The sequence below is a fragment of the Arvicola amphibius genome, chromosome 14 (assembly GCF_903992535.2).
Source record: "Arvicola amphibius chromosome 14, mArvAmp1.2, whole genome shotgun sequence".
In the NCBI taxonomy this organism is placed as follows: domain Eukaryota; kingdom Metazoa; phylum Chordata; class Mammalia; order Rodentia; family Cricetidae; genus Arvicola; species Arvicola amphibius.
The window spans coordinates 24,153,387-24,166,544 of record NC_052060.1 but is presented as its reverse complement, the minus strand read 5'-3'; the positions used below and the strand labels follow the sequence as shown (position 1 = coordinate 24,166,544).

The 13,158-nt window shown below is 36.3% G+C and overlaps 1 protein-coding gene across 4 annotated transcripts in view; it reads right to left on the bottom strand.

Moving 5' to 3' along the window:
* Positions 1-10,485: 10,485 nt before the first annotated feature.
* Positions 10,486-13,158, bottom strand: part of Col11a1 (collagen type XI alpha 1 chain) — a 169,069-nt gene continuing 166,396 nt past the window's right edge. For all 4 annotated transcript variants that reach the window (XM_038311125.1, XM_038311127.1, XM_038311124.1 and 1 more), the window contains 2 exons: positions 12,325-12,558; positions 10,486-10,632 (listed from right to left, as the gene is read on the bottom strand). In XM_038311125.1, coding sequence (XP_038167053.1) covers positions 10,486-10,632; positions 12,325-12,558 — 381 coding nt within the window. The remainder of the gene's footprint in view (positions 10,633-12,324; positions 12,559-13,158) is intronic.

Genomic DNA, 13,158 nt, shown 5'->3' with positions numbered 1-13,158 from the left:
CTAATTAAAAATTTAAAACAAAGTGTCTGTGAGCCAGTAATATTCAGAACAACTAACATAGTTCTGAAGGACAAATCTGTCTCTTCGGTGCCCAATTTAGGACTTCTATGATCTCTTTAATAATTTCTCCTCTAGTGTTATGAAGATATCCACCAAATACGACTCCTGTGACTCATAATAATATTCCTTAGGTGGCAGGGGGGATCAGAGCAATTTAAGGTCTACCTGTGGAGGAATCACGTCTCCTGTATTTTTTTCCACTCCATCTGGCAAACAGTTCCCCTCTGACTCAAAGAACCATCATCTAGCTGACTGCTGGCAGTTGAGCTGGGCTCCCCCAAAGAACACAACACAGGTATCAGTCCAAATCACTCTGTCCTGGGGATGGGCCTGTCTGCACTGAAAAGTTTATGATGCCGCAAGCTGGTATATCGCTGTGCCGCTGCCTCTGCAGTGGCAGCCGAGTGCATCTGTCACGCAGGCTCTGCAGACATCAATACAATTGTTATCTTAGGTGCTGGGATTTTATTTTCCGCAATCCTTTATTTACTTCATTGAACAGTATTGAATTTTCTTCTGCCTGAGTTGGACAGTGAGAGACTAAATCATCAGCAGGTGTTTGAAATTGTCCTCCAAATGATTGCTTGCTTCTATTTCTGCTGTGTGGTTTTTTTTTTTTTTTATCTGAAGTACCGTTTTGGATTTTCAATTTCAGTGGTCAGCCCTGTGTTCCTCTTCACTGTGGAAGTTGAAGCAAGTCTCTGAGGCATGGCTTCCTGTTTATTCCTTGTTTCTTATGTGTCAGAACTAGATGGTCCACACCTGTGGAAACCACAGACCATTTCACAAGACTTTTCAGCAGCATCTTAGAGAATGGTCTAGTCTTACAAAGGAAGGAAATGGAGGAAATATTTTGTTCATATTAAAAGAAATTTGGGCAAGTTTCCCTTATGCTTTATGCCTTATGAGATTTTTTCTACTAAATTCATAATGAAATAATTTTTAATACACCTACATTTTCTCTCTCACTGTCACTGAAATTGAAAAGTACCTCATCTTTGTAGTCATTTATTCTAATACTCATACTTTCTTGGGTCACTAATTAAGGGTACAGACATAATTTAAGATTTATTACTCTTAGTAGCACTGTTACTGCTGTTATTTTTAATAATGTTTCTAATGGTTAATCTTGATTTCAACTTGAAATGATTTAGATTCCCCAAAGGCAAGCCTCGGGGCACACCTGAGGGATTATGTAGATTAGATTGATTCTGGTTGACTCTTTGAGAGTTTTTTTTTTTTTTTTCTCAGTTACATAAGCTGAAGTTCAAAGATCCATTCTAAAGGTAGGTGGCATCATACAGTGGCTCTCCTATAAGGAGGCGCAAGGGAAAAGATTTGACTTATTATTCCTGCTTGCCTTTGTGCTTTTTCTGTTCACTTACTGTGCTACAAATTCTGCCCCTGCTGTCCATTGCTGACATCAGAAACCAATTTCTTCAGCATTCCAATGGGATTGAAGACTAGTGGCTCTCCAGGAATTCTCCTAGCCTGGAACATCTGATTGGAACGAAGATGCATCCGGCCTTGTGTCCTGAGAATATACACTGAAGGGTTCAGTCTCTGCTATGTGAATCAGCAAGTGAGGACTGCCCAAAAGGTATTCTCTAAGTACTAGTATTCAATACTAATGTGATACCCTCGATTAATTATACTAATAAACCTTGACTAATACAATTATTTTTGTTAGTGCCTAGGTTAACTTTAAATCTGAAAGGTAAGAATTTATACCTGACTCAATAGCTATTATTTTCTCAGAAGGAATAGATACATATATGTTTTTATCTCAACCTATTGCCATTTCATATGAACATTCAAACTTTAATTTCACACATTCCATTTATATTTAGAATCTGTCTGCCAAAGACTATCTGATAGCTGCACAGATCAAAAAATCCTACTGTCCCCTGAAGAGTCAATATTTATTGACAAATTTTGTATTCCGCTTGTATGTTTTTGTTATTCTTTTTATATCTGAGTATATGTAGAGAATATAATTGGCCTAACAATATATACAGTTTACTTTTGAATGAGTGGATCTGTAAGCAAAGTTTCCTGTTTTCTCATAATTTCTAAGGGATATGACAGCACTGAGGAACACTTATGCATGTTTCATATGACTGTAATAATATAAATAATAACAGATATTTATTTAATACCTCTTATTAGGTTGCCAGGGCTGTACAGACAACCCAGATAATAAGTGGCTGTAATTGGGTCATTCTTCTAGAGGTTAAGAGTTAAAGATCCTGTCTTTTCCCCCCTTTTTCTATTATTATTTAATTTTTAAAACAATCTTTTCTCATTTTACATACCAATCCCAGTTTCCTCTTTCTCCCACTTCTCAGACCTTCCACCAACCCCATCCCCATCCACTCCTCAGAGAGGGTAAGACTTCCCTTGGGGAAGCCAACAAAGTCTAGCACACCCATTTGAGACAGGACCAAGGTGCCATCCACTATATCTAGGCTGCATATAGCATCCTTCCAAAGAGAATTGGCTCTAAAAAGCCAGTTTAAGCACTAGGGATAAATTCTGACCTCACTGCCAGTGCCCCCTCAGATTGCTCCAGCCACACAACTGTCACCCACATTCAGAGGGCCTAGTTTGATCCTATGTAGGTTCCCCAGCTGTCAGCTTGGATTCTGTGAGCTCTCACCAGTTCAGGTCAGGTGTTTATGGAGATGAGATAGTATCTTTTGTGAGCAATAGGGAAAAGGTAAGTTCCTGCTTTGGTGCCTTCCCTGTATATGTATCTGTCTCTAGTTCAAATTTTTTCTTTCTTTGAGGAATTTTTCATAATGGATCAGATTCTTCTGGGTATTTTTGTTGTTATTTGTTTGTTTGTTTTTTGGTTTCCTATACAAAATTTATTCAGCCTTCAAGATTACGTTTAGTGTTCTCAGGAACACGGACAAACCATTTTAGCCTTCACTGTTCTGTTCTCTCTGATCTCTGGTCACAACAATCTAAGTCATTTTAATTATGGTATATAGAGAACAATGTTCCCTAAAGCATCATATAAGTGTAGCCATATTTTCTCAGTGAGAACTGGGACTCCTAGCAGGGATGATTGAACCAAGGTCTCCTAACTTCAACTGTACTGTTCTTTGCATTGAGTTCTTGTTGTATTACTTGGGGTACATTACTCTCTGTGATGAATTCCATGACTTCACAAGTGCTGATGAATAATAGCACTGTCTATGGAAGGTATACTTTGGGCTCACTGTTTCCTATTTATTATTATTATTGTTGTTATTATTATTATATTACATTAAAATATACCAATTCAAATTCCCACTCCCACCCCTCCTCCTACTCCCTCCCCACACTTTCCTATCCTCCAATCTTAAAAGAGGACAGGGCACCCTGCCCTGTTGCAAGTCCAAGGCCCTCCCTACAACTCAAGGTTGAGCAAGGAATACATAATGGATCAGATTTTATTATATTAAACTTAATTACCTCTGTAAAGCTCTTGAAGCACAGATGATGGAATTTAAGCTATGTTTATTGTGTAATTAGAAATAATTTTGACAATGAATGTTATACATTTTTACTCTGGTTGTTTAGGGCAAAGTAACATGCAGTACAGACAATGTGAAACAGCTGTGTTACCAAGGGCCGAAGCTGTGAAGAAGCTTCATTCTTACTGTGGTTCAAAAATGGCTCAATCATATGCATTTGAATGATCCGAAAATATTGAAGACTTTAAGAGTAGTAAAAGTTTAATAAAAGTAAAACTGGACATAGTGAAAATAAAATTTGAGTAAGCATGGGAAAAGACAATTAAGATGGGGGGTATGCTTGGGGTTACAAAAAAGTTTAAATAAAAATACAAGGCAGGTTTATGAGGAATTAACGGGTGGGAACAATCAGGGACACGTTATCAGCCTTGTAGAAGATGCTATTACCTGGGTTATTTCTCTATAACTATCTTACCTTTTGCTCTGTAAAGAGAATGTAATGGTATCTCTACTGTGGTTCCCACAAGTACCTTCCTGAAGTAAATTCATAGTCATGAAGTCATTTTTAAATTAGTTTCTCAAAATATATCTAAAAAGTCACCTAGTAGCTGCTCTCCAGTATATACCATGTTCAGAGAAAACAACCAGAAGGAACACAGCTGTATACAGCAAACAATGAAAATATAGGGAATAAATTTTCATGTGTTTTTAACTTAGTGGTTATAAAGTATTATGTCAGGTTTTAGATATATGAAGGTTAATAGTAAAAACGGTATGTTCATTAATATTAGAAAAAGAATGGCCATGGGTCATTAAAAAGTCCTTCATTGCTAATTAGATAATTTAATGTTCTCCTTTTCCCCAAATGCCTGAGACTATTACATATGGCTCCTCTCAGACCAAGCCTTCAATAAAACAAAAATTTTATGTATAAATGATTGAGTACAGAGCCACGGTTAAAGTATAAACGCTGATTTTTTTTGTTTCTCCTTCAGTAGACTGGGTCTTGGGTTCCTTTTGCTGAACAGATGTGTTACTTAAAGACAAATCAGAGACTTCAGAAATGCTAATGCTCCTGGAAACAATGTGTATGACTCTGGAATATTCACATCACTGAGGATTCTGCTGAGAAGCTTGCATACTAGCTGGTGAGGATTTGCAATGACTGCAACTGAGCTTGCTTCCAGATGCCCTGCTTGAATGAAGTTACCTAGAATTAGCATGAAGATTTGCTTATAACATTTTATGTTTATTTGATGATTCATCTCTTCTTGTGCCTTAAAGATACATATTTTATATTAAAAAGAACTAATTTGAAGACATGCCTGACTAGGATATTGTTGTGGCTTGTTCTCAAAGACGAGTCATTGTGGGATACCAAACTACCATTGAGCATGAAAAGCAGCATTTATCTCCAGCATTTGCAAATCATCTATGAAACAGTACGCTTTGCAATTTAGATTTTTTTCACTTATGAATATGTCAGGAATTTCATTATTACAACTTACAAATTTTATTTCTACAACTTTATCAAACTAAAGATAAAACATATTTTAAAAGAACAATTCTTTCATGGTCAGCATTAAAACTGTCATATATTTATTTCTATTTTTATTAATGTGTGTATGCCTGTGTGTGTAGGTGCCCAAGGAGGCCAGAGGAGTGTATAGAATTCCGTGGACCTGGAGTTACAGGTTATGTGAGGCTACCTGAGGTGAATATTGGCAACTGAACTCAACACCTTCTTTATGAACAAAACTCTCCCTTAATTACTGAGCCTCTGTCTAGTTTCAATTTATTTATTTTTAAATTTATATTTGATATCCTTTTGAGCTTAGCATGCATCCAGGTAAAATCTTTATATACATATGAATATATGAGATTTATTCTTATTTAATAACTTAAAATACCCTTTTTGTATTTTTCTGAAATAGATAAGGTACCAAAGCTTGTGTTATTAAAGGTTTAGCTCTACACTTTTGCACAAGGCTGGTTGGTGAGTTTTCCAAATAAATTTTCCCTCTGTATATCTTTGCCAACTAAATTTAAACTTAGACCCCCATAGGTCTGATCAAAGAACTCTCTTTAATTGTAGATATATTTTCTTCTGTGCTCTAGAATTATTCCCTTGTGGGAGGACACGTAAATATTTTGTTTAGAATAGAGGTTTTAAATATGAGTGATTTCATGAATAGTCTCTTTCACCGTGGGTGTTAAATTGCCACTGGATAGAAGAGGTATAAGATATACATTTTACTCATCATTTTATGAAGTATAAACCTCTGTGTTATGGACAGAAATACTGTCTACCTCTTTATTTAAATAGAGACATAGAAAGGTAACTTTAAAACAGGGCTGTGCACTTTTCACTGTCTTCTTGTCAGTCGTTCTGCAGGCAGAGCTGCCATTGCAAGGATACTATTATCTAAGGCCTAGTTATAATGAACACGCATTGCAGAGACTACTGCAACTTGTGGTGTTTGAAGATAAAAGCTAACTATGTTTCTGTCACTCTTTTCTGCCACTGTGTGTTTTGTCCTGATCAAATTTCCCCATAATTATTGACTGCTGGATTCAGAGAGACAGTAACTGAGGGTTCTACGTGGGTTGATAGGTAGCAATTACTGGACTTGCAATGTGGTATGCAAGACATTTTTATTTTCTGTCAGTTACTTCACGGTAAATCACCTTGGTCAATCTTCGGGGCTTTCTGGGCTGCAAGTGCATCAAACTGTGTCTAATCTTACAGCCAGAAGATGGGATGAGCCAAGTATAGAACTTGAGAGAGCTCTGAACCTATTAAATTCACCCTTATAGAAAGGAAAACATCCTGGTACAAGAAAGGGAGACATGATGAGTTTGACCATGATCATTTTTCGGGTGAGCTTGGATTTGCTGCTTATTAACATGGCTTGTGATGTGGTTTGCTATTGTTGTAATTTTTCCTAACCAGACAAGTAAAACTCTGCTTGTTTGGGTCTCTGTAATGACAGGTGGGTGTAGGGATTTATCACTGAACAATTAGATATTTAGAGAAGTTCTGGACTGTGCATGTCATTGTTCTAGATTATATGTCAGGAACTAATACTGTGGGGATAATAGTAATGGCAGGAAATCTATGGCTGCAGCTATTACTATTTAGATGAAATGGGCTAGATGTTTAGTTTATATGGTGCAATTTTGCTGCATGCAGAAGATTGAGAGGATGTGGAATAAGGGGAATACTCTTCCATTGCTGGTAGGAGTGCAAACTTGTACAGCCACTTTGGAAATCAATATGTCAATTTCACATAAAATTGGGAATCAATATACCTCAAGACCCAGAAATACCACTCTTGGGAGTATATCCAAGGGATACATACTCTTGCCACAATGAACTATGTTCATAGCAGTAGTATTTGTAATAGCCAGAACCTGGAAACAACCCAGATGCCCTTCAACCGAGTCAACCAAAGAACAGACAAAGAAATGTGATACATTTATACAATAGAGTATTACTCAGAGGTTAAAAAAAACATTGACACCTTGAAATTTTCAGGCAAATGTATGGGACTAGAAAAAGCCATACTGAGTATGGTAACCCAGACCCAGAAAGACAAACATTGTATGTACTCACTCATAAGTGGATATTAGATGTAAAGCAAAGGATAACAAGCCTATAGTCCATAACCCTGAGAAGCTAGACAGAAAGAAGAACCCTAAGAGAGACAAATGTGGATTCCTCTGGGAAGGTAAATAGACAAGATCTCTTGAGAGAATTGGGAATGTGGGGTAAAGAGGGAGGGTATAAAGGGAGTGGGGAGGGAAGAAGGGAAGAGGGAAGGAGAGCATGAGGGAACAGGGTAGCCAATTGGGGGGAAGGACAGAGAAGGAGAACAAGGAAAGATATATCTTGATTGAGTGAGCCATTGTGGGGTTAGGGAGAAAACTAGCATTAGGGAAATTCCCAGGAATCCACACAGATGACCTCAGGTAAGACTCTAAGCATTACTGGAGAGGGTTACTGAACTAGCCTGCTCCTGTAATCAAATTGATGACTACCTTAATTTCCATAGTAGGACCTTCATCCAATAACTGATGGAAGAAAATGCAGAGATCCACAGCAAAGCACTGGGCTGAGCTCCCAGAGTCCAGTTGAAGAGAAGGAGGAGTGATAGTATGAGCAAAGGGGTCAAGACCATGATGGGGATACCCACAGAAACAGCTAACCTGAGGTAGTAGAAGCTCACTGACTCTGGACTAACAGCTGGGGAACCTGCATAGGACCAAAGTTGGCCCTTTGAATGTTGGTGACAGTTGTGTTGCTCGGGCATTTTGTGGGGCCACTAATAGTGGGACCAGGATTTAACCCTAGTGCTTGAACTGGCTTTTTGGAGCCCATTCCCTATACCTTGCTCAGCCTAGATATAGGAGGGAGGGCCTTGTACCTGCCTCAAGGTGATGTGACACTTTGTTGATTCCCTATGGGAGGCCTTACTCTCCCTGATGTGGGGATGGGGGTGTCGTGTGAAGTGGAGATAAGGTGGGCCAAGTGGGAGTGGAAGATGGAGCAGGAACTGAGATTGGCATGTAAAACAAAAAAGATTGTTTTTGTAGGAGGCCACTTGTTCATTTCCCAGCTGCCCAGACTCTTTGAGAAAGTCAACAAGATTGACAGATTCTTTTAAAACAATTTCTAATGAAATATTTTTGATTCATTCAAAATAATCCCTTGTCACTTTATTTTGGGCTTCTAATTTAACTTCTTTGAAAGAGAATTATGGCAAAAGTCCTTTGTACCAAGATGTGACCCATTCTTCCTGCAAGGTCAAAATGATCATCTGTATTTTTTCCAGTAACTTATATTTATTCAAATGTCATCTAATAGATGAGCTTTATACACTGAAATGTTATTTATTTTACAGATGAAATCAATCATAGGAAAGAGAAAAATTTGGATATCATGTAGAAAATGATATCCATACAAGGAAAGAATAGGTATCTCTGTATTCATTCTCTTAGAGGTCAAATTTATTTCATTTAAAAAGACAACTTTGATATGCATTGATATGCAACATATCTTTCATTGATATACAATGACTCATGTAAATTATCTGATATATGAAAACTTTCTAGATGAACAAATATTATTTTATTGTGATTTTTAATACTTTTAAATAAAATGCTTGGAGAATATTTTCAGTTCTGAAATCATGAACACGTTGAGTCTTTGTAAAACATTTGATCGTGAAAATATTTTTGTAACACTAAATATATCATATTATTTTCTTGAAAGTAGAGTATTGTCATTCATTGCTGACTGCATTATATGTTTTAGAGCTTCTCTTTGAGGACCAACATGCAAGCATTATAGAATTTTCATCTGGATGGTCAAGGACGACAGTCAAACCCTTTCTGTAAAAAAAAAAGTGATTTGCAGCCAGTTTAGGAAAGAAAATGACCAATCCAGGTAGACAAGACTTGATTTATTGATAAAGTTCATATCTCCCTCCTCCAAAGGACATTCACAAACTTGGTTTCAGAAATAAAGAAATTATGAATTACAAATGTTCACTTCTAAATGTCAATATTACAGATTATGTTTTTGATAAATTATCAGTTAATAAATGTTGCAGTGGAATCTGGTATCAATTAATTTAACACTTCATATAAGAAATTATAATAAACATTTATTTTCAAGTCTTACATATATTACTTCAAATAGATACAAAGTTGAGTTGGTAATTTTTAAATTTTAATGCTAGTTAATTCAGGCTATGTGAAACAAAATACCTTAGTGGAAAAAGGAGGGTGGCCGACTGTTCTGAATAAATATGACTTTTAAAGCAGCCCGCCCATATGTATTTAGCTACTTGGTTGATCAAATGTTGCATACAATTATCTTAAAAGGAAAGGAATTGTGTTTGTTGGGAAAATAAAATAATATTTGAGGCTGCTATTATTATACTACTTAGATAAGACTCAAAGAGTTCATTGTTTACAAATCTAACATTGCACAAATTCATAAGCATTTGCTTAGTTTCCATCTTTAATGTTTGTTGGAATTGCTGAAGCATACTGAAGACAATGAGAGAAGATAAAGTAGAGAAATAATTGTACATAAAGTTATTTACTGGGTGGATGTTAAAATAGTTTTCCATACATACTTTCCTGTCCAAAAATATAAACTTTCTTGTTTTCCATATATACAATTATCCTGTGAAATCTGGCCTCCGAGAAGAAATATCTGAGGTATAGCACTGAATTAAGCATTAAAATGCATGATACTTTAGGCTGAAATTCAACAAGTTACTATCAGCAGAGAAGAGCTGATTGGCATGTGCTCCTGAAAGCCTGGGTTTGGCACCATGTGTAATTTGTTAGTGCCATCAAATAACTGAACTCTTCAACACCAACATACACAAAGGCATTTTATTATTAATCAGAGAAAGGGAACGGGGTCATCAGAAATTACAACTGTCGTCTTTATAGCACTATATTTTATTGTTACCACAGTTCCACAATTGTCATGAAATTAGCACTAGGTGGGATTGAGAGTCATGCGCAAGTCTTGGAAATGGACACATGAATGACAGCATAGAACTGTACATAAAATAATTACACTTTATTAAACACACTTTCACTATATCTTTGATGGATGGGAATGAGCACCATGTGTTTTTACGAATATATATTTTCTCTCTCTCTTTTTTTCTACAGCACCAAAGAAATCCAAATAGGAAAAGGAGAGATGATGGTTGATATCAAGAATCAGGCCTGTTGCCATCTCAGCCACACTATCTTATACCGTTATGACTATCAGAACTTCTTCCCTCTGACTTTGCCTCCAACAGGGGTCGGTGATTCCTAAACATGTGTTCTCTACTGTCCTTATTGAAAACTTGCATGTGGCATGAAATGAGTTGGTGGCAGGTACCAAGGTACTTTTCTCTGTTGGTTTCATATAGTCTTCATCCAAATCTTAGCCAAGGAAGCAAACTGGACCGACTTCAAATCCAAACTTCTGATTCTGATCACCAAAATCACTGATCATTACATCAATGATGGGTACCTGATCGATTTTTGGAGTATTGATCTCAATCACAGTCTTTTCATAGCCTTTTCTGGACTGTAAAAAATAAGCCGAAAATTAAAGTTATGTCATCACTTATTATTAAAATCTATGGTATTTTCTTTGTTAACTATCTAATCTGAGCCAAGACAATGAGAGAAGGGAGAGCCCCAATAACTATGTAAGAGTTCATTCGTTATCACTGATGTCACATGATGTTTTCGATTGTGTTGACAATTATAATTGCTGTTTTATTTCAACTACTTGATTATTCATGGTCAAAAGGGTCTGGATTAGAACATATAATTCAATATTTAATGTTTATATTCAGTCTTACATGAATAAGAGAATCCTTACTACATTAGGTATACAGGGGCAGAAACATAAATATATATATATATATATATATATATATATATATATATATGAGAACCATTAGGTATACAGGGGCAGAAACATATACATATATACGCATATATACATATATACATATTATACACATACACACACACACACACACACACACACACATATATATATATATATATATATATATATAATGAGAAAACAGAATGAAGTGTGTCAGAACATGACCCAAGAATGGAGCTGCGTAAGGGTGATTCTGAGAGTTTGTGAAAAAACGCAAAGAAAACGAGACGAGCCTTGTGACCTCTGCTCCTCCTATACGTGGGTTTGCTCTTGGAATGCGCATTTGTGTGCCTTCCCAGCTGTAGGACATTGGAGTGGGTGTGCCTTAAATTATACATTGCTTTGGTTATTCAAAACTGTTTCCAAGCATATCCTGCCCTTGAGTTTCTTTGCAGACTGAACTCATGTGAACTTGATCATTTGATGTTGCTTAACCTTCAGAATATAAATGATCTGATGCTCAAAATAAAATTGGGTACTGCTTGAGACCTTTGTTTGCCCCATTTTTAGGCTCCATTCTCCCAGGATAATACCACCAATTAGAGTGTTCACAAATCAGTAAGATAACAGTCAAAACATTTCTACTACTGTATTTTAATTTTATAAACCTAACAGTGAAATACCCTGGAGAGTTTTATAGCTTTGCTCATCCACTTATTTTCTCTCTTTTTTTTTTTTTTTTTGTTCCTCTTGGACCAAACACACTTGGCTAAAATAATGAACTTTGTTGCTTTCAGTTGAGACGTCTCTAGTCATTAACACTAAGCTGAAGCATTAGCTAGCATATGGAATTCCCATGTGCTAAAATAATATTTCTTCAGAGAAGAGTGAAAATGAACAGCTCTAAAGCTAGTATATTGATCTTTCCAAAGGATAGGCATGAAAAGTCATCTCTTGTCTAAATGGCACAATGGTATTTATGCTCTCTGTCATTTGAAAATCATGGACTTTGTGAGCAATTATGTTGTTTTTATTTTGTTGTTTGAGTGACTGTTGACAATATTTTTCAGATTCTGGAAGTAGACAAAATAACACATGAACTAATATTATCTTCTATTATATCTTCAAAATGAGATGTTTAGGTGGATATTCCAGATATTGGTGTGTGTGTGTGTGTGTGTGTGTGTGTACAGCATGTGTGCACATGCATGTTTCTTAGTGATTTCTAATATGATTTATATTGGTATGCCACTGATAAGCACTAAATCTTAATAATTGGTATCCATTTTAAGAGAGCCATCTGGTTTTGAGCCATAGGAAGGCGGTCCATACCACCTTTTATATCCACCCAGGAGCGAAGACAGACTGATCTGAACTCACCGCACAGCCATCATACAAAGCTTTGATGTGTGGGTTGTTCTCATAGGACATCTCCTCATCATTGGATCCCAGAAACCGAAGTGCTTTATCATAACTTGCCGATGACATGTCATACCACGCAATTGACTGATGGCAGTTGTAGGTGAAATTTTGTCGGGCAGAGGCAGTCAGGAGTCTCAGGAATGTCATTTGCACCATATTAATGGAATTGCCTTCCACATCTAAATATGAGAGCTGGGAAGGAAAGAATAAAAAGGTACATGTGGACTTTTCTTTTTTCTTGATATAAAGAATTCAACACTGGCCGTGAATGTTACTGGCAGGGCTCAGTGATACTCAGTGGAATATAATCATTTTATGAAGCAATATGACTTGCCCCAGAGTGAGAGGCTTTGCTAACAGCCCTGTTACCATCCCGATACCTCAGTTACTGCAATACTGTTTTCGCTTTCTTATCAGTCAGTACTGTAAGAAAACAAATGCTTTATCTCCAAGAGATATTTCAACATAACTATGCATCCTTATCGTCAGACAGTAGTAAAACAAAAATTGAGCAATTTTGGTGTGAAATAAAGGGTGGTTTTTAAACTATTTGATTTTCAGAAATTTTATATCTTCTTAATTGAATCGTTAACCATGCCCCAGTCTTCTAATGTGAATTTGTCCATTTTCAGATAATTTGTAGCTTTATTTTATCAACATCATCAAGCATAATGACACAGAAAATTTAGGCAATATTGTATCAATAACTTCATTTTTACAGAAGGAAGATACTCTTAGCTACAAATTATTATGGTGTAACATAACTGGGTTGCAAGCAGACATAAATTAAAA